The sequence below is a fragment of the Ixodes scapularis genome, unplaced genomic scaffold, assembly GCF_016920785.2.
Source record: "Ixodes scapularis isolate PalLabHiFi unplaced genomic scaffold, ASM1692078v2 PGA_scaffold2__306_contigs__length_199485367, whole genome shotgun sequence".
Classification (NCBI taxonomy): Eukaryota; Metazoa; Arthropoda; class Arachnida; order Ixodida; family Ixodidae; genus Ixodes; species Ixodes scapularis.
In genome coordinates, this window is record NW_024609857.1 from 40709907 (window position 1) to 40735581 (window position 25675).

Below are 25675 nucleotides of genomic sequence, written 5' to 3' on the forward strand. Positions count from 1 at the left end.
ATAGTGGCGAACGCTCGGGGATTCCAACCAGTGTTACAGAATCGTGGGGAATTTCTTACAAACAGCTCCAGGGGGATTTGTTTGGTTTTAAAAATGAATATTTTACATGCATTTGAGTTAAGTTTATCGTTAGCCCTTAGCATTAGGCTTTCAACACAAGGTTGAAAATTTCCCATTACTCGGCAACACTGGTTCCAACTCCGGTCGCAGATGCATGGGGAACGTGAGAAAATTGTTGTTGCTTGATTATTTCGGGGATGTACGGATTGACAATAGTTTCTGACATAATAAAGGAACAGTTTACAATAATTTATGCTGTCCTAAGCCATGTAATTACATTTTAGAGCGCAGCTCTTAGGGGCCCGTTTCCGGCTTGAGAGGCGTCGGTGTCGCCGTCGGCGTAACCGCGCGGTGCATCATGGGAAATGTCCCATAATGCACCGCGCGAGCCCCCCACCGGGGTCACGTGACCTCGTGGGGGGGCACGTGACCCCCCGAGGTCACGTGACCCCGGTGCATCATGGGAAATGTCCCCGTAATGCACCGCGCGAGCCCCCCACCAGGGTCACGTGACCTCGTGGGGGGCACGTGACCCCCGCCGATGTCGCGTGACCCCCAATGACGTCATCGTCACTGATGACGTCACCGGCATCCACATCGTCATCATCACTGATGACGTCACCGGCATCTACATCGTCATCATCACTGATGACGTCACCGGCATCCACATCGTCATCGTCATCATCACTAATGACGTCACTGGCATCCGCATCGTCATCATCACTGATGACGTTACCGACATCCGCATCGTCATCGTCATCATCACTGATGACGTCATCAGTGACGTCACTGATGTCGTCACCGGCATCCACATCGTCATCGTCATCGTCACTGATGACGTCACCGGCATCCGCATCGTCATCGTCATCACCACTGATGACGTCACCGGCATCCGCATCGTCATCGTCATCATCACTGATGACGTTACCGACATCCGCATCGTCATCGTCATCATCACTGATGACGTCATCAGCGACGTCACTGATGACGTCACCGACATTCGCATCGTCATCATTGGTGAAGTCATCAGTGACGTCACTAATGACGTCATCGGTACCCGCATCGTCATCGTCACTGATGACGTCATCAGTGACGTCAGTGATGACATCATCGGCATTGGGGGCCACGTGACCCCCAAGGTCACGTGACCCCCAAGGTCACGTGACCCCCCAAGGTCACGTGACCCCCCCTGGTTAGTTTAACCCCCCCCCCCCCAGTGCACTTCCCTCCTCCTCCTCAAGAGCTGCGCTCTAATTCGGCGTTACAGGGAGTTGTAAACGGCTTTCACTTTTTTTTTTTAACAATTGCTTAAGCCGCATCATGTAGCTGACGACACGGTGACGTCACACTGTTCACGTGATCCACTCCGGCCAATCCGTAAAGTCCATCTTCGCTGCGTAAAACAATCGTCTGCTTCAAACGCCATTGCCTTGGAAATTCCCTGCTCAAAATTTTCACTCGCATCTAATATTATTATTATAACTCAGCCGTGTTTTGTCGATCTTCATGTATTCTCCCATAAGGCGGGGCGGCGCGCGCATCCCACTGAGGAAGATGGCGGCGCCCTGAGACCGGACTTCTTGCCGGACTTGCAAACGTGTATATTTCTTCTCCCTCCCCAGTCGTGTTTCGGTTTCCGAGCAATTGCATTTTTCTACTTCATTAAAAATATACGGGACGCTGTAACAAATATTTACTGGGTAGTCTTCTGACACCATAATAAATCGCCGGGCTAGGAAAAAAAAAACATTTTGCACATTATGAGGAATCCGCCGCCTCCGACACCGCTGGCCCAGGGCCATCATCATGATTCACCGAAACTTATTTTCTGTAACTTTTAAACTTTTGACACACTTAATTATTTGAGATATGCGGGTGTTTATGGAATATGTCTCGGTAAGAATATATTAAGATGTTGCGTCCCTGTTGGCTAACTGTACATTGTTAGTCGTGATTGTGGTGAAGAAGAAGCGATATTGATTAAACTCAACGATTTAATTCGGATTAACACGGATTACAAATTGCAGTCGACATGACGTGCGCGAGTCTTCGCCAGTGATGTTCCATACCATGTCCAAGAATTCCCTTTCTTGGGTTCAAAAATTCCCTATTTGAGGTACTTTTTCCCTGCAAATTTTTTAAATATCCCCGCTTGTTTTCCTGCATTTGATGCCTTTATTTTCGAATATTTCTGTGGTCATGCAGGCAGGCCGCTATGCGCGCATTTTACCACAAAAGCTGCGTAAAATGGCATGTTTAAAGAGAAGAAAATGTTACTGCCCTACCGAGAAACCCAGTATAACTTATCACTATGTGGATTACGGAACTGAGATTTCAGGTTTCCAGAAACAATTCCAGTTAGATTTCCAGTTTCACGAGTGAAAATTTATACTGCCTTTTTGGTAAGGTGATCAGTTTATATTTTATTAACTAGATAATATAACATTTAACAGTGTTTGGTAAAGTACATCTAAAAAGTACCTCGTGTAAAGTACAAAGCAAATGAGAGGTTATGTACTTCAAGTAAACTAGCAAGTACATCGGGTGCAATTTACTTCACGTAAAGTACTATAAATAGCATGTACTTCCAAAGTAAATTTGTACAAGTACTTTTTAACACAATCTTTCATGGGGGTAGTCGAGGGTGCATCAGTTATTTTGCTACGGACTAGTCATCTCACTCTCGCTGACAAACTGTGTAACACTATCAACCTATAAGGCACTTATTTGCATCGGTCTTATAGCCGCCATTACTTCACTCAAAGAAATTACCAAATGACATCTTGAAAAAAGATAGCGTTTCTTTACATAACAAGATACGTTTCATTTTTTTCAATTTCGGAGAATGTGTTTTGAAGTCGGAAGTTGTGCTTTTGCTCATGAAGTACAACAAAAAATTACTTTGAATGATGTACAAGTGCATTCTAGGAGAATGTACTTCAAGTTAAGTACAAGTTTACTAAACCTACTTCAAAAAAAGTCGTTAAGACACCTTTTTCCTGCTCCACAACTTTCTTTCTCTTTTTAAAGCTTTTGGACCACTCGACTTTTAGTGTTTAGCTCCCTCTATAGCTTTTCCCGAATTCCCTCATTAATTCTTTACATTCCCTGCAAATGTGTTAAAATTCTCATTTCCCTTTTCACCAAAATTGAGACCGGAAATTCCCTGAAAAAGGGAAAATTCCCTGCATGGAAGATCACTGGTCTTCGCGCGATCCTCTTCCTCCCCACCGGTGGCGCTAGCTGTCCGTCGGTGTGGAGCTTTCTCCGCCCCTCCACAGATGGCGCCTGGTGTCCGTTGAGTGGTTTGGGGGGACCGAGGGCCCTGGGGGCACTGAAGTAATTGAAAACCCAACGAAGTCAGGAGAGGCACCCAGGGTTAAAAAGAGGAGAAAACGTAAGAACAGGTATAAAAAAACAGCACAATCAGACATTGGATATATTAACATGCAGGGTGGTAGAAATAGGTTAAAATGGGAAGAGGTAGAGGAACAACTAAGAAAGGAGGATCTAATGGTGTATGGGTTTGTGGAAACACATCTCAGAGACATGGAGCAGCCACCTTGCAACCCTGACTATGTGTGGGAAGAATGCAACAGAATGGAGGGAACGAGGAAGGGACGTGGAATTGGAGCATTTATTAAGAAGAATATGAACTTTCAAAGGATCAGAAAGGAGTGCGCCGAACATTTGTGGCTGAAAGGAAAAGTCGCTGGGGAGTCAACGGTGCTTGGAGTGGTTTACTTATGGACAGGGACAGGTGCTAAAGAGGAAAACAGAAAAATGATTGATTGCATATCAAGAGACATTAGTGAACTAGGGGAAGGCTCCGAAATAATTATTATGGGAGACATGGATGCCCATATTGAGGGTCTGGATGGGTATACGGACTCAACTGGAAGCATATTACTAGAACTGGTGGAAAAACATGACTTAGTTTTATGTAATACCAGTCAGAAGTGTGACGGGCACATAACTTGGGAAACTGGCAATCTGCATTCAACTATAGATTACGTACTCATGTCACACAAAATATATGGTAAGTTACAAGTAATGAAAATAGATGAAGAAGGTTCCAAAAGTCTTGGTAGTGATCACAAACGTATTAAGCTGAATTTTGCCAGAGAAGTAAATGCTGAAACTAGACAACATAATTCAAAGCAAACTTTCTGCAGCGACAAAGAGTTGGAAATAGTTGTTGAAAGAATAGAGGCAACAGTTTCAGGGCAACGGCATACAAATTGGACCTATGAGAGCCTAACTAGGCTTTTTGCTCTAGAACTAGACAAAGTTAAGAGTAAACGAAAGGGGAAGCAAGGACATAGACCAAAAAGTTGGTGGGACAAAGAAGTGAAGCAAGCGATACAAAAACTTCAGGAAGCCTCTAGAGAACACAGGTATTCCAAGCGTAGTGGGGAGTCCAAAACGGAAGTAAAAAGAAAATGGGACAATTTTATAACATGTCGCCGAGAGGCATCCAGTTTGATCAATGCGAAAATTCAGAGAAAGGGTGAGGAATGGATGAGTAATGTAAGTAAGAAAGATAGAAACGCTGCCAAGAAGTTTTGGGAGCACTTGAACTCACTCGGTGAAACAACGCAAGCTAGACAGAGGTTCGTACTCTCGCATCAGGGAGATCAATTAGAGGGAGATGATGCGATACAATATATAGGAGCAGTGATGGAGGAGAAATTTCGGGAACGGTTACATGTGGAAGATAGGAGAACCGAAGGAAGTAGCAGTCCAGTTTGTGACATCGCGGATTTTGGACAAAGAGAATGGGAAAAGGCGGAACGAAGAGTCCCTAGTGGCACATCGACAGACACAGATGGTATCCCTATCAAGCTGGTGAAGAATTTGGGTCCTAAATCTAAGGCAAAACTAAGGGAGGTAGTGAGTACCATGATAACAAAAGGAAATATTCCAGATGAATGGAGGCTTAGTAGGATGAGTATGATATATAAGGGAAAGGGAGATAAGTCTGATATTAGGAATTATCGTCCTATAACCGTGACACCGGTTATTTACAGGTTGGTAATGCAGATTATAAAGAACAGACTGGAGGAATGGGTAGATTGCGAGGGCATACTGGGCGAGTTACAGAACGGGTTTCGAAAACAAAGAAGGTTGGAGGACAACTTATTTTCTCTAACACAGTGTATAGAAATAGCGCAAAAAGAAAACAGACAGCTCTGGCTGGCATTTCTGGATATTAAGGGTGCCTATGACAATGTGAACCAAAGAAACCTGTGGGACATAATGGAGAACTTAAACCTAGATGAAGGACTAACAGCACTATTAAGGAACATTTACAAAGATAACATGGGAAGGAAAGGCGACAGGGAAAATAGAGATAAGACGAGGCCTTAGGCAGGGGTGCCCGTTATCGCCTTTGCTGTTTATGTTGTATCCGAGAGGATTGGAGGATAGACTAGAGAAGAGTGGGCTTGGGTTCAACCTTTCTTACAGTAAGCTAGGCCAAAAAATTCAGCAATCCTTACCGGGATTGATGTATGCGGATGATATTGCACTAATGGCTAACAACAGGACAGAGTTGCAGGAATTAATGAGCATCTGTGGTAGGGAAGGAGAGGAATTAGGTTTAGAATTCAGTAGCGAAAAATCGGCAGTCATGATTTTTAACGAGGATGAAGTTGAGAAGCTGAAGATACAGAATATTACAGTTGAGAGAGCTAGTAAATACAAGTATCTAGGAGTATGGATATGTGATGGTGCAGAATATCTCAGAGACCATGAAAAGTATATAATAGGTAAGGGCAACAGAAATGCAGCTGTAATGAAAAATAGAGCACTTTGGAATTACAACAGGTATGAGGTGGTGAGAGAGATTTGGAAAGGGGTCATGGTGCCTGGCTTGACTTTTGGAAACGCAGTGCTATGCATGAAATCCGAAGTGCATGCGAGACTAGAAATAAAACAGCGCGGAGTAGGTAGACTGGCTTTGGGGGCACATTGCAAAACACCAAACCAGGGATCGAGTACAAGGAGACATGGGATGGGCATCATTTGAGAGCAGGGAAGCGGTGAGCAAGGTAGAATTTGAGGATAGGTTGAGGCAAATGGACGGGGAGCAATGGGCACGAAAGGTTTTCAGCTATTTATACATGAGGAGTGTAGACACAAAGTGGAGACAGCGCACTAGGAAATTAAGAGGAAAGTTTTTGGGCTATAGCGAAGATACGGAAGAGCAAGTTTCAGTTAAGAAGAAGGTTAAGGCCACAGAAAGAGATTGGTGGCTAGAGGGAATGCAGACAAAGACGTCTCTGGAAAGCTATAGATTAAACAAAACAGTTATTGCCAAAGAAAGCATTTATGACAATTCTAGGGGAAGCTCATTGCTGTTTGAGGCAAGAACGGGTGTTCTGCGAACCAGAACATACAGAGTGAAGTACCAGGAAATTGATACAGTGTGCACTGCTTGTGGAGAGGAGGACGAGACGGCTGAGCACTTGATACTCTACTGTAAAGGGCTTCACCCTATGCCTACCGAAGAAAACATAGATTTAATAAAGTCATTGGGTTTTAGAGACAGCGAAGGGAGAGTGGATTTCAAGACTGTAGAGATTACCAAGCAAAGATTAAGTGAATGGTGGCAGAAATCGAGAGAAAACTAGGTATTTTCTTATTCACTGATGGCAAGGGGGTTTCATAGCCTCACTTTCTTTGAATATTCTAAGCTTAAATGGTAAAACAAAATGGCTAGGTGGCGTAAGCTACCGCCCGATCCAAAGTGCACAGCCGTATTCGTCCATCCATCCATCCATGGAGTCACTGATCATTGAGATCAGTGAGTGGAGTAGTGTGGAGTAAACTCCTTGAGTGGAGCTCTCCGCTAACAACATTTGAAATATGCAAACTTTTGTTTCACCACGCTATCGTAAATAAAAAGCAAATTCATTTCTAACATTCACAAATAATATGACTGAAGCCAAAGCAGTGGTGTGGTTAGCAATAAATGACGTCACAGGATCGCGAGATGCTCTTGCATTTATAATGCAATTAAATGTAAAGGGGCAAGCTAGCTGGACAAGAATGACGAAAATAATCCCTGGAGGAGGGGAACAAAGGGACAAAGGACAAACACAAATCTCCAAACACAGCTAGGTGACTGGTGAGCGACCGAAAAAATCCGCCTGGTCTGGGTATCGAACCCGGGACCTCTCCATCTCCACCTGTAATGGAGAGGTCCCAGGTTCGATACCCGGACCAGGCGGATTTTTTCGGTCGCTCACCAGTCACCTAGCTGTGTTTGGAGATTTGTGTTCGTCCTTTGTCCCTTTCTCCGGGGATTATCTTCGTCATGCTCTTGCATCTCGCTATCCTGGCAGTTGGGTCGTACAAATGTTGGCGAAAGGCACAAGCGAACGCGAGTGTCGCTGTCGTCACAGCGACCCAACTTCTGACTGCTGAAGATTCCGTGGACTACGGCTGCTACGGCTTTGGAGCAGCTTTGGAGAGCCGACTCTGAAAGAGCACGTTGGAGCCGTTGGAGAGCGACTCTCAGGCGTCTGCCACTTTCACCAACGCCACTGGGTGACTGGGACACCGCTAGGATCGCGACCAGCGACAGCATGACACTTCTATGACGTCATCAAGCGGAAATTGAGGGACCACTGCGGAGTACTTCTGCGAAGTGCAGGCGTAGTGCAGGTACTAAGGAGCAGGTACGGTGTGGGCGAAGTCGGCCAAAGCTAGCGAAAGCCGCCGCCGCTGCCGCCTGCCGCTGCCGCTACTGCACGCTACGGCGCTACTGTCACCACTGCCACCTACAACCAGTACAACGATCGAGCTATCCACAGCTCTACCAGCCCTACAGCCTACAGCGTCCGCCACGGCCGCCACAGTCGCCGCAGCTTCCAGTGTGCTGCGCTAGCCTCGTCACCAGAGGCCTCGTCAACCTCGCCGGTCTTGCCTTTGTCCCGCGCGTCGGCGTCGTTGGGTGATACGACGAGTGCCATGGGCGATCGCGGTGTGAACGTGCCGCCGAACTCGGCCCCGTTGGTGGACCGCTGGCCGGAAAGCCGGGGTCCCGGCCGAGACGTCAAGCCGCCGATGCCGCAGCAGCAGCAGCAGCAGCAGCCCCGCTGGGAGCGACCGCGGGGCCAGATGCCGGCGTCGATGGACCCGGTGCTCGAGCAGCTCTCCTACCTCCGCGGGCCGTCCACCGGCCTCGAGACTCGAACCGTGGTCGAGCCTAAGAAGTTCACGGGCCGCTGCCGCCTCTTCGTCGGGAACCTGCCGAGCAACTTCACCGAGGATCAGTTCCGAAAGCTCTTCGAGGACTACGGAGAGGTGGCCGAGATCTTCCTCAACACGTCAAAGGGGTTCGGCTTCGTCAAACTGGTGAGTTTTAAAATGGCCGACGCCCGCGGTGCCTCGCGCTCCGTCCGGTTGGCCGGCCCGCCCGAAGCGCGACTGTGGGGGCTGAAAAGATGCTCGACGCGTTGCCGGTTCGCGATCGCAGGACACCCGGCAGAATGCGGAGGCGGCCAAGGCGGCGCTCGACTTCCTGCCGATGCAGCAGAACCAGCAGAAGCCGCTGCGCGTGCGGTTCGCCACTCACGGCGCCGCGCTCCGCGTCAAAAACTTCAGCCAGTGGGTGACCAACGAGCTGCTCGAGATGGCCTTCTCGGTGTTCGGCGAAGTGGAGCGCGCCGTCGTGATCGTCGACGACCGCGGCCGCTCCGTGGGCGAGGGCATCGTGGAGTTTTCTCGCAAGCAGGCTGCCCAGCAGGCGCTCAAGCGCTGTCTCGACGAGTGCTTCCTTCTCACCAGGTGCGTGGATTGCGCGGGCGAGTGGTCGAAAGGTGTCTTTGAAACGCCGAAAACAGCCGAGGGAAGTCGCCTCCCCTTGGGTGTTTCGCTCGGTGTGTGGCTGGTCACTCTACCTGTCATTATGCAGTTTGAATTTGGCTGCTACTTTCGCGCCAATATTGAGGAGAGTCTGAGTAAACAACTGAAACACCTATCCAACGTATGTTTACGGTTTTGCATTGTATGGAACTGTCGCTGTGCAGCAACCTTTTTATATCTTCCGTCTACGGGCCCACATAATTTGTGTGATTTTCCCCGCCGCAGCTTGACGTGAAGCAGGGCTGTTACATATCTCATGCAGGGAATGAATGGCACCAGCAGACCAGTGTGCTCTCTCGTAGGACATAGCTAGAGGTCGTAAAACCATAGATATTACTGTGGACCATCGGAGACCCTCCAGGCTGCCTTGGAGGCTCTGAAGTAAAGAGTGAATCTGTGGACCCGCAGTTTGCAGGTTCATACCCTAGCTGAGGTATCCGCAATTTGGCTGGAGGCCTATTGCACGGAAGGTGCTGACATCCAACGTCCTTGCTGCATGTGTACAGACCTCAAGTTGGTCTGAATTGACCACTTAGTCCTTTCCTGGGTCATGCTCAATGGTTTGGTGGACCCCGGAAGAGAAATATTTTTAGACTCTTTCGAATTGTGTTGTCCTTTAGAAAGCTAAAGAGGAGCCCATGTTTGGCTGCCAGTGTTGTCAAAGGAGTGCAGAAGAACAAACAAAAAACTGGTATGTCTTGATCCTACGGATAAAGTCGAGAGACACTGAATGTGCGGTGAAAGGACACATATTTCTCGCTTTACAACAAATTCCTAATTAAGGACGCTTAATTAGCCGGATTCGCTAAATTTGCCAACCAACCGTGTGGCAGCTTCTTTTCTTCTTTGTGCTTTTCTAATGTTACATTTCTCTCATAGAAACCAGCCCCATAACACTGGGCTAAAAGGGAGTGCTGGGGCAGTGATGCTCATGATTACCTGGGGGTGTGGGAGGGCAGTTTTGTTTGTGAACAGCTAGGGGATGGGTTCCTAAACCTTGTTTTTTGTAATACGGGGGGGTGTCCGAAAGATACCCTTGGGTGGTGCCCCAAGCTCAGAAATTTCCTCTCGCATACCCACTCCACAGTAACATGGTTTTCCAGTCTGAGCACTACTTCGGCAAATCTGAGTTACTCACAGAGGCACAACTACGTGCCAAACTCTATTTAGTGTTGTGCCTTATCGTTTACTTGGCCCATAGGCTACTGTACCGCCCTGCTGCATCAATACCAAGAGCTGGACTTGTTTCCTAGGTTGCCACCCAAGGCAGAGATCGAGGGGTTCCTCGAGATCGAAACGTTTGAGGTTCAATGAACAGTACTTTGTTTTCACCACTACTTGCCAAAAAGCAAACACTACAGCCATTGAGCACGTCGAAGGGAGACACATAACCATACCCCATATCACCGGTTTGGGGAGTGCCGTCCAAGTCGCGAGCAAGAGCGAAAGTTTCTCCTCCCCCTCTTCTCCAACTGCTCGGCTTATGCTCTTGCCCCCATACCTTCAATATCGGCCTTCATGTCGCGCTTCGCCTCCGTCGCTCCGACTGGCCCAAAGAGGTCTTGGCATCCGCTTTTTACCAAGCCGAAGCAAAACAAAGTTTGCAGACCGCAAGTTCGTCTGCTTCTTTTGCGGGGCTTGCGGTGATGTCAGACACCGAGCTCCGATTGAAGGATAGTGGGTAAACGTCGAGGCAGCTAGCTTAGATTTCTACCCACTATACTTCACTCGGATTTTGGCGTTCCGACGTCACCACGGCTCGTGCAAAAGAAGCGGATGAGCTTGCGCTCCGTATGGGGAGTGGGGCGACCTCTGGCGCAACAGTCGTTGCGACTCGCATGCCCCGCCATTGCAGCACCCCACGCCCCGTGGTGGTGGAGCCCCTGGAGCAGCGTGACGAGGACGATGGCCTCCCCGAGATGAACTTCCAGCCGGGCAACAAGCAGTTCCACAAGGAGCGGGAGGCCGGGCCCCGGCTGGCCGAGCCGGGCTCCTTCGAACATGAGTTTGCCATGCGGTGGAAGAAGCTGTACGAAGCCGAGCGGCTGCGCAAGGAGCAGCTGGAGCAGGACGTTCTCGGCTGCAGGCGCACCCTGGAGGACCAGATGGAGGTGTACCTGTACGAGCATGAGGCCAACATGCTCCGAGAGAGTGAGTCTCACCCCCCCCCCCCCCCCCCCTCTGTGTTCGCTCCATCGGTGCCGGATTCAAGATTGCTCTCGACGAGGGGCTGGCTTTGTTTAAATGCAGAGCTGCGAAGTAGCAAATTACGAGTATCTTGGGTTGCTGTATTTACCGTGCGAGCGAAAGGGATCGGTGGCCTTTTGAAGAGACCTTGAAAATTAGCTTCTTGACGTATCAAACTAAGATTTCGTGCGGATGCGGCAAAAGACTATGCATTTTGTGTATCGAAATTTATAAAAAATGAACTTGCCCGAATAAAGAGTGTAAAATTAAGAGTGTGAATTTGCTACCTATGGTGTCCGTCTTCTCAAAGGTTTCTGATTAGTGAAATAGTCTGTGCTGGGTCAAAGTTAGAAAATTTCCTCTTGCAGCAAACACTTCATTGCTGTACAATTTTACATGTATAACTGCTCCCGGAGACGAGTAAATGCGAGAAACTTTTTAGGCAACGCACAAATTAATTTTTTTAATCAACGTGTAAACGGGGGACAATGCATGTATCTACGGCTCATGGCTGTTCTATTCCTCAGCCTGGCACTGTCCTTGTAGTTCAGATGCCCCTTGTCATAACGGGTCATTAATTATTTTAGTGCCATGGAGCGCAGCCGGCGTTGTCTATGACTGCAAAAAAATGGCTCCTAACTTCGTTCCCAAACAGCAATTAAAAGAGAGGGTGGCGCGCGCACTAAATTCCTTCTCGAACGGCAGTTAAAATTGCTGCGATGCGTCATAGTTCCGGAGAACGTCACCCCACAGAAAAGCCCTCTTCCTGGTGCTGCGGCCTGCACGCCGGTAAAAGGAAGAGGGTGGCCGAGCTCTGCAAAGCCTGGCCAGGCTCAACGGGGCGCAGCTTTTAGGAATACGCTACACATATAAATGCTTTTGCATTCCTACACGTAAGCAGTCTTAAGTGTTCTCCTTTCATTTTTGTTTTGTTTCGGCAAACATCGCTGCTGAAGTCTAGACAGGCATTTGCAACTCGGACAGGCTGCAGTGCTACCAAACGCCATTTACTTTCTGTGTTCTGATCGGCTTGCGGCCGAAAAGTTATTTCCGGTGGCAAAACTCTGGTTTTGAGCCCATTCCGCTGACTTTTGATGCCTCGTGTCAAAATTTCATGAATTGTTTCCTTGACCCACAAGTGTTAAGGAGCCACAAAGCTGAACTACAGTGTGACACACTTTGTTGTTGCAGACTTTTTGTGTCTATTGATCTGGAGTGGATTGGTTGAGAGAGCGTTCTCGTGCTAGTTGTTCCTCGGCGACCTGTTGGCTATGCGTGGCTTATTGCCCCTTACTTTATTTGCATGCTCATGGAGGGCTGTTTCTTGCAGAGCTGCGAAGAATGGAGGAACAGAGCACCCTGATGGCCAGGGAGCGCGAGATGAGGTGCGTGCATGCATGATTACGTCATAGGCTTGACCTTCAAGGTTCACATGTGCTCATCTGTTTCACCCCAAAAAAGAAAAACTTGATTAGCACCCTGAGTGCTGTTCTTGAAAGGTGTTGCACTCCAAGAGTGACCTTGCATAGATTACAAGCCAAACAATGTAATTTTACGAAAAAGAAAAAGGATGTCTGGAGGCAAAGACAACAGCATTGCAAGAAGCCGATTCTGCAGCCATCGCTTAGTGATTGTGTGCTACTGAAGAATGTAATGGAGGGATGGAAATGCCATTATTTCTTCCCGCTCTTCGTTTTGCTCTGAAGTGGACGGCCAAAGTGAAAACTCATGCTTTATAATATCTCGTGCACTTACAGTAGATTCTCGATCATGGTTCATCCGAAGTTCGGGATGATACAAATTTTTCAAAATCCCCGGCCAAGTTCCTTAAGACTAATGTATTATGTTTTGGGATAGTCCGAATGGTTCATCCAGCCGCGGTGGATCATACGAACATTGATTGACAACGTTTACACATCTCTTAGGGCGGCATCATTCGGGTCCGACAACTGCAGCCGCCGTTTTTGCGTTATTTTTCTTACCGTTCTTTCTACATGCACGCCGCAATCATAATAACCGCGGCTGCATTAAAAAACTCTAAAACATACCCACGTCCACCGTTGCTACACTATCTGTGTTGTCACGTGATTCGAATTCGGATTGCTGGAGTAGCTCGCATTCACCTACTCCAGGGTTGCTGCTTTATTTTTATTGTCACGTGATAAACGGGTTTTAGCAACTCTCAGTCACTCCAGTGAGCACGAGAAACGACGTTCCGAATCGGCGTTGATGACGTCAATGTCAACAAGCAAGTATCCTTTGTTTGCACGCGCATGTGCACATCTGTAGAACTCCGTGCGATTTTCATCAACGAATTTTCGGAAGGATATCCCTCATCCTGCCTCGTCGGTCCAGCGTGAGATTGATTTAACATGTCTCGCAAGAGAAAATCGCTGTCCTTCGAAGAAAAGCTGGAAGTTCTGAAAAAGGTGGCCGAGGACCCTAAAAGAAAGCGCAAGGATTTGGCAGAGGAGTTTTGGAATGTTTTTACACATTCTAAAACTGTCTGCTGGGTGTTATTGAAAAAAAGAAAATTCAGAAGAACATTACTGACTTCTTTGGCCGGGAATGTGACCAATTAACGGCAAGTAGCCCCCACTATGTACTTATCTGTCTTGTTTTTCGTTCATATGAATTTCGGATTATACAAATATTTTCCGTGATCCCGCGAGATTCGTATCATTGAGATTATACTGTATTCATCTTGGGAGGTGCTCCACCGTTGACTTCCACAGCAGTGTCATACCTTGAGCTGATAAGCACGTGAGGCTTTCATGCGAATTGCATACAGTGTCTGTGCAAAGTTTAGGTAATAATGCAAAAAATGTTTATTTTAAAAAACAATTTGTGCTGCGTTGTAGAGGAATGGCCCGTTTCAAATGAGGGGGGACACCGTTTTTGACACTAAAAATAATTGTCAGAAATACAAATGTATAGCTCCGACTTTCCTTCTTTATTTCACACGCAGAGGTTATCGGGATAGATTGAAGGGGCAATTACTAGGCTAAATATTTTTTCCATTTACACCCAGTCTTAGATGCCGTTGCAATGTCGTTCCAAGAGTTTGGGAAGTTGATTGTGGAAACAAAATTTGTGGCAGCAAAATTAACCTGGATTTTTAATTTTGTATGTTTATGGTGGCAACTCAACTGAGTCTCTGCATCTCAAGCGGCCTAATTACTGCTGCTAAACTCTACTGGACTTTGAGCTTGTTTTTTTATGGTGCCAACTTAAACAAGGTTTTGTATGTTTTCTTTTTTTTTTTTCTATTAATTAAGGCAATCAAACATTGTGGCACATTTCTCTGTGAAGTACATCTGAGAAAGGTGGCGTGTCACGTTTGGTCTCACTTTTAATTGGAAAAAACGCTACGCTCCATAGTAATTTTGTGTTTTCTAAGATGCTCGCCTTGCATAGACTGAATTTGCACCAGAAAAAGACGATCCCAATAACCGCATCATAGTCACTGATGAGATGCGAATGGCATCTCATCAAGGCTCGCAAGATGACGGGGCGTCGTCGAAGCTAGGAAGCTTGCTCTGGAGACGGGACAACCGAGACTCCTCCCTGTTGTCCTCATCATGTCGGCAACAATGGTTCTCCCTTAAAGGGATACTTCAACGAAATTTGAAATATTCCCGTCGTGTTCAAAAATAGGTTGAATATCATCCACAATATCCGTGAATGACAACCGCACGTTTGTATTTTGAGTCTAGTGGCTGTATTTTTCGTGGCACTCTGGCAAGCGCTCGGAGAAGGCCCAGCGGAGACCACGTGACATCCAACGAAATCGTGACGTAGGTCGTCTCAAGATGAGCAAAGCTACGGCGAGGCTGACGTCAAGAGGATGGCCTAGTCGTACCAGCCACCGAAGCGGCTGCTTTCGTACGAATCCTGAGTGACGGGATAATCTTCTGTAATCTTGTAGGGCAATAGCGACTTCTGCGACACACAAAAGACATTTTCGGGAAGAGGGGGGGTTCCCTCTGCCCCTCTTCTCTCGTCGTGGCCGGATGCAAGACAACCTCCGTCACTAGCTGTCAAGGTTCCTAGACGGGCATTACAAGCGAGGCATTAGCAACATCCACCAGGTGCTCTTCGTTAATCGTTTAATTCGTTTTAAAATTCCTTTTCGTGACTTTTTTAACAGGATATTGGTATGTTCGATGTGATGCAGCTCCTATGAACACATAGAGACCAAAAAATGAGCGCTGAAATTTCGTTGTAGTATCCCTTTAAAGGGACTATGAAATGAATTTTGGGCTTGCACAAATGATATTAGATTGGATTTTATTTACTAATCGCGGACCTTCGTTTCTTTAAAAGCTCTCCGCCTTTTCACCGCAGTTAATCCGCGGTGCCCCAGCACGTCGGCTGAACCCAGCTCGCAGATCGACCACCGCGCCGCTCGGGCGCATGGCTCGTCGATTGTCAATTCGCTGACGAATACTGTAAACGACAATTTTTGCGAGGACCTAATTTTTGCGAATTGCCTACAATTTGCAAAAAATGGGTCCCGCAAACATTTACGGTAAAATGTCAACACATTGGAGTCTATATTGAGATCCCACCACGCCGCAAATATTAGAACCCACGAATTATTTCAAAACTTCAGCTTGGACCAAAATCGCAAAATATTGAGCTTGCGAGCAAAATAAGTCATTTACAGTGTTTCGTTTGCGTTCGTGGCCATCGGGTGCTGTGACGGCACTACTCATCTCTCGCAATTGACAAGTCCCACAATGTGCTTGAGAAGCACAGTGGAAGCTCGGAGTCGTTTTGAGTTGAGGATTAAAGCTGAAAAGGGGGGAGTATAAAAATCATTTCATGGTCCCTCTGAGTTGCCCGGTAACCAGTCTATAGTCACTGATAGAGTGAGAACGGTGAAGCACGTCTTTCAAGCGCCCGGTCTCCAGCACTTGCCCAAGGTTCACGAGATGCGTTGGCGAAGGTGGGAAGCTTGCGGTGGTGGCGGGACCGTAATGGGAAATGATGCTAATATGGCGTCTGTTGCTGCGCCAGGAGGGAGGAGGAGCGGCGGCGCGAGGAAGAGCGGCGCCGCCGGGAGGAGGCGCTCTACCAGCAGCAGCGCCAGCGAGAAGAGGAGGAGCTGCTTGCCCGGCGCCGTCAGGAGGAGGAGTTTCGGGGTGCCCCGCCCCCTCCCCCACCACCGGGGCTCCTGGCCATGGGCGGGTGGGACAGCTCCGCCCCTCGTGCTGCCCCCAACATAGGAGGTTTCTGGCCGTTCCATAGCCCCTCTCTTGCCGAACTGCTTTGCGAATACTGTAAACGACTCGATTTTTGCGAATTTCAGGACAAATATTATATGGTTACGTAAAACTGCAAAATTTTATTCCCAAGACCTGTGCTTCAAAAAGTTCTAGAGATATTGAAATCGCGAAAATAGGGTCGTTTAGAGTAGACCTTTTGCTAATCTGCCCGACAAGCATGCTGCAAGTGTAGTTACAGGTCCTGCACGTGCTGGTGTCCACAACAATAGCTGTTCTAAAGCAAGTATTTGAAACAAATGACATTTTACCAGTGTATTCATCAGCAATATCAATATTTTATAATTTAAATGCAGAGACAAGCTTTAGATTATGAAGTTTCCTTTCGGTTTTGCAAAAGTGTGCAGCGTGTGCACCTATATTCTCGGCGTTCTGCTTGGTACTTGAGTAATTTGGCAAAGTTTCCTTACTTAAAAGGACATTAAACTACCCCAAAACCTGTTTAAAAAGCTCCTGAAAAGAAAAAGAGTTTTTTTTTTTTTCAAACAGTCTGGTTGGGACATTTGTGTCAAAGAACTAATTTGACGCGAAAAAACATTTTCTTTAGAGCAGTATTGACGGCGTGGGACAAGAGTTAGTCGGTCGTCACCTCCTTTCTTCTTGTTTTCTCGGCATTTCGGGCACGTGGAGGAGAGGTGGATCGGCTTGGCCATCACAATGGGGTGGAGAGAGTGTATCACCATCTCGTAGAGGTGGAAAGAGCATACAACCATTCTGTGACATCATTGACTTTGCTCGCAGAATTAAAAATAAACTTCGCACCGTCAATATTGCTCTAAAAAAATTTTTTTTCGCATGAAATTTATTTTTGGACACGCGTGTCCCAACCGGACTGTTCTTCTTTCTTTTTTTTTTTTTCAGGGGCGCTTTAGGTGTGTGCTTGTTATGCCATAAAATAGCCATCTCAAAAGGAGAGAAAGTTTAGCATAGTTTTTATGCTGCAGGGTTCATTATTGAGTTGCAGGCAATTCAAAAAAAAAAAAGTGGCAATACATTTTTTTTTTTTTTTTCAAGTGGGGGACGGGAGGGAGGGGGTTGTGTTCTGACACATGTGAACCATCAAGGCACCATAAAGAAAAATGTTTTCTGGGAGCTCAGTGTGTCTTTAAAGTGCCTGTGTCGCACCCGTAAAGATGTTTGATTTGAAAGTATGGGCTGGTTTGCTAGAAGCAGTGTCTCAGTTGAGACTGCTCAAAGAAAGCGCTGCCAAGGCTCGGGCACGCGAGCGTCTGAGACTCGGCTTAAGCTCGAGCGCTAGCCTTGACAGCGCTTTCTTTGAGCAGTCTCAACTGAGACTGCTTCGAGCAAGCCGACCCACATGTCTTAGATCTTCTCTAACATTTAGGATTCTGTGTCCTCATAGCACGCGACCGAGGAAAAGAAACTGCAGCCCCGAGCATTTGATTCTCTACGATGGCATTTGTGCAAGAGAGAACCTGATTTTGAGCTGCAGTTCTCTTTTGCTGGAGACGTGGGTCGAAAAGTCGCAATTTTCTGAAAAAATTTCACTTTTTCTTTTTTGTTGCATTGCCGACCTTGGACTATAACCTTCCATTTCTGAAAATATCAAGCTGAAAATCGCACAAGAAAATATCTAAAAATGCGTCCAAGTGAGCAGTGGTGACGTGAGAACCGGGCAAAAGTTGCGAAAATTTGTGTGGTTTGCGTCCTTCTGCCGCAAAAGTAACGCGGCACCCGCCATTTCTCATGCGGCGGCAGCCGTCTCCTCCGCTCAATAGTAAAATATGGCTGCTGTGCCCAAAAACCAAGTTCGCCTCCAGGACTACTGTGGAGACGGCCACAGCGATTGCTGTACTTTGGTACAACAAAGGCCATACAGGCTTTGAAAGAGTGCTGGAAGAGATTGGAGTACTTCCTTCTGAAGATTTGGTCATGCATGGTGACCATTGCGATCAAATGCGCATCAAGAAAATGAACACCAAGCAAACAGTGGAAGCCAGGGCACATCATCGCAGCACAGTGAAGAGGGCCCGGAGTGAGGGAACAACCCGCAAGAGCCAGGAGGGACAAAGTTATTGTGCTGGAGGGTTTTAGAAACTTGTCAGTGCATTTTGCCATTGTGGCCAGATTTTATGCAAATAGAGTGGCATTTCAATGAATAGAAACTTTCAAACTTGTTTTTCTCATTTTCACGTTTTTTGAAAATTTCACGTTTTCCGGGCAGCCTTTTGTGAACTTATAGTTAACCTATAGTAACGAAATTTGGTACACATGTTCTTCAAGACATGTAGAGGGCTGATATCTAATTGAAACTGAATTTTCTATCAGCATTAGTTATGAAACTTCTTATTTATTGTTTCAAGGTAGACTGAAAATAATTAGGTACAGAGCACAAACTTTTTTTGCATAGTTCTAGTATTTTTGTGCAAAGTGTGGCTAGATATCAGCACTCTGCAATCTCTGAAGGGTCAAATAAGAAACAGCACGATACTTTTCTTGTAAATTTAGAATATCAAAACCTTCCCGGAAAAAGTGCTCTTTTTTTTGCATTTTGTATCTCATAACTCGATAACTATAGTAGCTAGGTGAAAACTAAATACATATTTGAAATCTGCATGAAAAACTACACCAAGGGCTGAATTTTTATGTCTCTAGTTAAAGAAATAAAAAAAAAGTTGTTTCGGGGAGCGTATCCCCTTAATTAGGCATTTGTTACTCTGAAATTCTAGGCAAGCATTATTAATAGTGGAGCCATGCTTTTTATGGGGGACAGGGAGCGTGTAGGATTGGTCAGTGGTAACACTTAAATGGACGCTCGCATCTCTCAATTAGCAACATCAATGTTAAGGAAACAAACAAGTATAGGATTATCTCTCCCCAATGGATAATCCCACTCAGTTGGGCGGGCCCATTTCATGGTCGTGTCCACCGTCACTTGACCCGAATAGTACCGTTGAGTGGCAGGGTAATGCTACGAATTCGTCCATAGCAGTGCAATGTTGAGTTGAATGCACATAGGAAACAGCAGCAGTGCATTAATGTTTTTTTTTACTTGTGCCAATGTCTTTCAGCTTACGAAGGAGGCTACCGCGACGGGCTGCCACCTGGCGCAGCCACCGGCGTGGTGAGTTGACGGTCGCTGCATTCTTTGTTACTTTGCGCCTCCTACTCAGAATTGGTGGCGGCTTCGCACCGGGGGCGCAGCAACAGACACGATGACAGAACCCTTTGACGACACAGTCTCGAGGCATATTTCAGGTCTCACGCCAACCTCGAGAAGCTGAGAGCATGTCGTGCTTGCTTGCCTAATGACGCTGCATGCTCAGCTAACCCTGCATGATTGGAACATTGTCTTAGGTTCTTGTGCTACCTGTGCATATCGCGCTCCTTTTTTTTTTTTTTTTTTTTTTAATGTTTATTTGCATGTTTGATTGATGCAAGACTTGAGTTGTGCCAACTGCGAGTGATTGGAATGTGCATGTTTCTGGTGTAGCCATTAATTTCTGCCTAATATCTCTATCGTTAAAAACGAAAGAAAAGAAAGCGAGCTTGTGAAATTCCAAAAGGTTTCGGCGGCTGTGACAAAAATTGTGACAGGCACCGTAAAAGAGGATGTGGGTAGTCGTCTGAGCTGAGGCTACAAGTCATTGCTGTGGTAGAGAGCAGCCTCTGGCTCAGAGGCCGTATCCTGTTTCTTCTAGGCCTTGTATCTCGCTGCCCTGGAGTCGGGCCGTTAGCTTTGCAACAGCACGACCAAGGAGCGAACAGGGAACCGACGACAGCAACTTATTGTCGAAAGAGGGCTGCTGCAGCATGTGCGTATTGCGGGTTGAGGTGGCTGCCCCCTTGCCGGGACAGTCTTAACATTTAATGGTAACGGACACATTGTAAAAAGACTCTCGAAGGAGTGTGCGTCGATGCAAAAGTGCCAGCGTCGGAAGACGCAACCTCTGCTAGTGTCAAGAAGTTGCTTTTGAAGAGCATTTACAATGTTTATCTCGACCTCCGAATCTGGGAAGCGTTTGACGTGTTGCAACCTGTGTGCTTCGCCTGTTTCCTGCAGATTGCGTCCGTGCTCCATTTTCTATATGCTCTTTGCTCTCGTTATTAAGTTTTGGGAGGGGGGGGGGGGGGAGGGAATGTGCGAACACAGTATGACAAGGTTGAGGTGGAATGGTTTGTAATGGTCCGGCATCACTTTTGTGAAGTGCCTTCTGCGGAAGGTTCACTTGCATACCACGAAACCCTTGTGGTGGGCCTGTGATTCAAATCGGCTTGGTCACCACGTCACCAATTGAGTGGGATTGGTGTTTCCCTTAGTATCTATAGGCTATCTTATAGGGGTATCTTTAAGCAGTCACTTGTACAATGTCACCCTTGTGACATTGATGGTCTTTCCTACAGGAAAGGCTTTGAAAGTCTCGTAATATTTGGAAGTTCTGAATATTTGGAAGTTCTGTAATATGCTTGCATGCTTATTTCTGTCTTGCTGGCTGCTCACTTACTCCATGCTCTTTGTACTAATTTTTTCATGTCTTTGTCTTTTCATCTGCATGTAGATTTATGCTCCAATGTGCACTGATAGTGTGAACCATGTCTTTCAATAGTGATGCATCACACTACCGTACAATAAACGAAAACTGTATTGCACTTAATTTTGTCATTGTCAGACGTAGACTGAAGAGGAGTCACATTTTTAGAAGGCCGTCTGTCGCTATTTGACACTTGTCTGTTGTGACCTGAATGAAGGCCACCTACTGGTGATGTATCTTTTACCCCAGTGGTCCTCAACCACTGATGTTTTGGAGACCCCTTCTGGATAAGTGGAAATGATGGGGGATTCCATCCAAAGGGAGGAGGGTGGATAATAGACAATTACAATGACAAAGGGGTAAATAAAAATAAATCATGCAAGCCAACTTTTAAGGTCTGAAACATAGACTAATCAGCCCTACTCATTCACTGCACAAACACAAGAATCGGCATCAATTTTAAAAGTATATATATTTTATTGCTCGGTTGAGGGATTTGGGAACCCTAAGAAAACCTTCGGGAACCCCAAAGGGTTTGCGGACCTCCGTTTGTGGACCACTGCTCTACCCACTGGATGAGTGCTATGCTGGACAGATAACTGGGGTTGGGGAAGTCTTAGCTGAAGACGCAAATGCATCAGTGAGGTTCACCCAAGCTTGTCAGTGGACCAAATTCTTTGAAGGTAAACTCGAGAGTATCCTGGGACAAGATTGACACTTAATGGACGGCACAAAATTAAAGTAAGTGAGGACACCTTTGCTGCCCTTGGGTCCTGATATACAAAGTCTCCAGGAATGAGGCAGGGGTGAATGTGGTGGTTGAATGAAGGTTAATGAAAAGATATTTTCCCAAAGGCATCTCAACATGGTATGCCCATGGAATTCGCCACGCAATGCTAAAGATTCAGTCACCAACATCAAAATCAAAAGTCTGAAGTGAGATGGCCATAGCCCTTTGCGGAGCACTGAGATACGAGGTGCACCAATTCAAAAATCTGAAAAATAGTTTTTTTAGGTCGATAGATTGGCAATAACTGAAGGGTTGTCCAAGGTGAACAGATGGAGCTGCAGATCCGCTCGACTTGTCCACCCTTGACTGTTCAAAAAAGTACCTTTAGTTGCACAGCAGTGTGCATGTTTTTGGTAATCTCGGAAAGATTCTTACACTAGTATGTTGGAAATGCCAAGGTTTTGCTTGCAAACTTTGGTATTTTATTGATATTGGCTCGTGTAATCTCCATACGATGAATCTACCGCCAAAACACCCTTTGCGCAACACCTGTACGGTCCTGCATTCAACCTCCAATTCACGAGGATTGTTTCGTGTGCAACTCGTTGCTCCAGGCACATCACGGTTCCCGTCTCCCAATTTACCTTTGCCGGTCATCCTACAGTGCACTCGGGGTGGAATTTATTGGCACGTCTCATTTGTGACTGCGGAGGCCAGGAAGGACCTCGCATTTATTGAGCCGTCGGCGTTGTACAGAGGAACACTTGCCGAACGGACCACTGAGTCTGTCTATAGTCACCGACAAATAAAAAATGACGGTGGGGTCATCTTTTTCTTTTTTTCTGAACGCCCAACCTTTAGCACGCACTCACTGCATTTTGTGTGGCCTTGGCTGCACACACGCTCAGGGTGAACAGTACGCTGAAGCGTTGTTGAAGGTGAAAAGGTGGAAAAACTGAAACTCCTCCCTGCCCTACCCACCTTGTCAGCGACGATAGCGCCATCGCACACTTGTTAGTGCCTGTCCCTCTGCACTTGCATGTGCAAGCTAATAAGCAGTGTGCAGATTTGTGGAGTTTGCCTTGCTTGGCATGGCTACCCTTGCTTTGCTGAACAGCTTGCTTCTCTTCCCAAAGGGTGTTCATCCAGAAAGCGAAAAGTGGAAGGACAAGTTTACTAGAGTGCTCGTTACTTCTTCTGGATAAAGCATGAGCATATTTGTTGTGTCCGTTCTCAAATGTTGTGTGGGTCAGACTTCTGCCCAAGAGTCAATACGAGAGTCGAATTTTTCGCTGAAGCAAGAGGTCTGTAGATATTTGAAGCTTTGAATAGTTCACGAATGTGTTTGCCACTCAATTAAATTCACAGTGCTCTTTTACTGTAAATTATTAAGTTTTTGGAACTTTCTAAATTACAAATAATATCTTCAAAATTCCTTGATTTCCTTTCTCAAACTCCACCGCTTTGCACCGGCGTGGTAGAAGAACCGGCTGATATGTTGGGGCATCTTGTTGACTCTAAAATTTGGCTAATTTTGTATGTCAACCCTCCTTTAGAGGAGTCTTTTCTTGAAAAAAAAAATTTCCAGCTATGGTCATAAATATAAGATATTTGGATTTGATGATTAGCAGTCTAATATTAATATTCATATTAGATTCACTGTCAAAAATTTTATATTCATACACCTCTAGCTGAATTCCACAAGTTAGCCCTGTCAAAAGAATCATCCTGGGCCAGCCAAACCGAACCTTTCGCCTATAAAAGAAAATGTCATCCTTTTCAGAGACAATGTAGACTAAGCTGTAAAATTGCACTCAGTTAGAAGTCATCATTGATAGAATAAACAGAGAACCACCTCTACTTCGTATTTCTTGGCGTGCTTGTCTTGTTATAACTCTGCTTGCGTCAACTTTGCTTCAATTTGGAAACCCTAGTCAATCTTCATAATGCCAGAAAAACCAGTACAGTAAAACTTCTAGCTGGTAGTCTCATATAGCACAAATTTCAATTGGTGAAACTGATTTTACTTACAACATTCAATTTAGCTACGCCTCTACCAACTGCACCACATGCACACTGTTGTATTCAATGTAAGAGTGCATCCTATTTTAAAACGCACACTGGAAGTGCATTGCCCTGCTCCTCTCCACGCCACGCTACACTTTTCTGCACCGGTGTAGATTGGTGCAGGTAAATCGTAAGAGCCAACTGTAGAGAAGTTCCTGCAGCACTAACAGCCTGTTCACACAGCATCGTTTGCTTCCGTCGTCGGAAGTTGCCGAGACATCCGTGCTTCGAATGAAGCGTGGCAGTCAATTCAAGGGCTAGCTTTGCATGTGGCACGCGGAACACGGACGTCCTGGTGAGTCGTAATGTAATGTGAGACAGGAGACACGTGAGTGATAAAAGCGGGCGCTGTGCGACAGTATTGTAGCAACTGGTGCTGGCGTCCCTACGTCACTTCAGTGCAGTGCTCCGATCTGGTCGACAAAATAATGCCGCACGGTACGCCTGTGATGCACCTAACGGCGAGTGCCGCGCGGCACCCAGTTTCACTGCTCATGTGTTCCACTACCTGGGAATGTCAACTTTTGAACCGCTCACTCAAGCGGCGCGGTATTTGCAGGTGGTATTTGTAGCCATAGAGAAGGAGGGCATGCAAAGTTTCAGCCCTGTGAACCAGTTTTATGAGGTGCTATACCCCCCAGAACGAAGTAAAGCACGGAATCTGCTGACTGGATCTATCGTTGAGAAATGGTGTTGATAACCACATAATTTTCTGGTGGAATGCCTACTTGAATGCCTGTTGCCGGTTACTATGAAAAGAAATTTCAGACAATATGCAATTTTCAGGTTAATAAGTGTATGAGAAAAAATTTTTTCACATTTACTAAGTTTTGCAAATTACTATTTTTCGTAATAAAGGAGCATAAAAATAAAAAAATCTAAGTTTGTGACTGTTTCTATAAAATTTCTATATATAAGCTGCAAAAATTAAGTTTCGATAGTTTAACCCTGCAATGATAGGTTTTATTAAGTGAAATTTATGCCAAAAAGTGGAACGGAGAAAATTGCCTTCAATGTGCTCGAACCTCAACTTTTTCTGAAGCATCGGTGGACTGAAAAGAATTTATATTAAATAACTATGCAGTGTAAACAAATGAAACTTTCTAGGTATTCTCACTAGATGTTGGCAGATGTATGGCATTTTTCAAAATCAACTTTTCTTTACAGAAATTTTTTTCCCTGGGTAGTGTCCCCCCTTATTAAGTTGCTGAAGGCCCTTGTTGTTTTGCTTGGCTTGGCCAGCGCTCTTACCGTGGTGGACGGCCCCCTGGGGTCCGGCCAGCGGCAGTCTCGCTTCGAGCAGGGTCACCCCGGAGTGGGCAGTCCGGGCCAGCAGCAGCCGCAGCCTCAGGGTCCCCCCGGGGCGATGAATGGGCAGCGCAGCGCCCCCGTGGGCATCCGCGACATGATGATGCGCCGGGACGCCCTGGACCGTGGCGACTACGACGTCGACGCCAAGCGGGCCCGCAGATACTGAAGGCGCCACATCCTTTCCGGCGTCGTCTGCTGGTGCACCCACATCAATGTCTGTGCTGTCCTCCGTCTCGTGTACACAATAAAGAGGCACCACTGGTGCAGTCGACGTGGAAGCTCAGTTTCATTCGCCACTTGTGTCTGGTCGCATTTGTTGGCGCAGCGTGGTCTATGTTGTATTTTACACCGATAAACATGTTACGAGTTGATAAGCTCCCCCAATGAAGCCCTCGACCTTTCCACCTTAGCAAAGAAGGAAGCCATCAGTCGTGGCAAGTAGAGAGCTTTGTAGGGGGAACTTGTCATGCTTTTCTTATCCTGAAATGAACTAATCGTCACTAGCCTGTGGCAAGCTTGGAAAAAGAAACCTCCGGACTGAAGGTCCGGAGGTTTCTTTTTCGGAATTTTGGAATGCTTTGAAGAAGCATTCTAAAATTGCTCCAGATCTACTAAATATTGTAGAATGGTTAACTCTCTGGAACGAGCTAACCTTGATGGTGTCT

At 46.4% G+C, this 25675-nt stretch overlaps 1 protein-coding gene across 2 annotated transcripts; it reads left to right on the forward strand.

Annotated features, from left to right (window-relative positions):
- Positions 1 to 7552: 7552 nt before the first annotated feature.
- LOC8028824 (non-POU domain-containing octamer-binding protein) lies at positions 7553 to 25288 on the forward strand. Of its 2 annotated transcripts, none has more exons than XM_040222512.3 (7): positions 7553 to 8424; positions 8546 to 8856; positions 10790 to 11085; positions 12452 to 12506; positions 16144 to 16355; positions 19442 to 19494; positions 20072 to 25288. In XM_040222512.3, exons 1-7 carry the CDS (start codon positions 8038 to 8040, stop codon positions 20105 to 20107), a joined length of 1350 nt encoding a protein of 449 aa, XP_040078446.1. In that variant the 5' UTR covers positions 7553 to 8037; the 3' UTR covers positions 20108 to 25288. The 2 variants fall into 2 exon arrangements, with proteins under 2 accessions (XP_040078446.1, XP_029828191.1); XM_029972331.4 differs by having other exon boundaries at positions 24982 to 25288.
- Positions 25289 to 25675: the final 387 nt, after the last annotated feature.

Bases quoted from the DNA above. Each gene is read 5' to 3' on its own strand.
- LOC8028824 (XM_029972331.4), top strand. From the start codon at position 8,038: ATGGGCGATCGCGGTGTGAACGTGCCGCCGAACTCGGCCCCGTTGGTG. The intron at 8,425-8,545 runs GTGAGTTTTAAA...TCGCGATCGCAG, and splicing joins GGTTCGGCTTCGTCAAACTG to GACACCCGGCAGAATGCGGA. The intron at 12,507-16,143 runs GTGCGTGCATGC...TTGCTGCGCCAG, and splicing joins GCCAGGGAGCGCGAGATGAG to GAGGGAGGAGGAGCGGCGGC.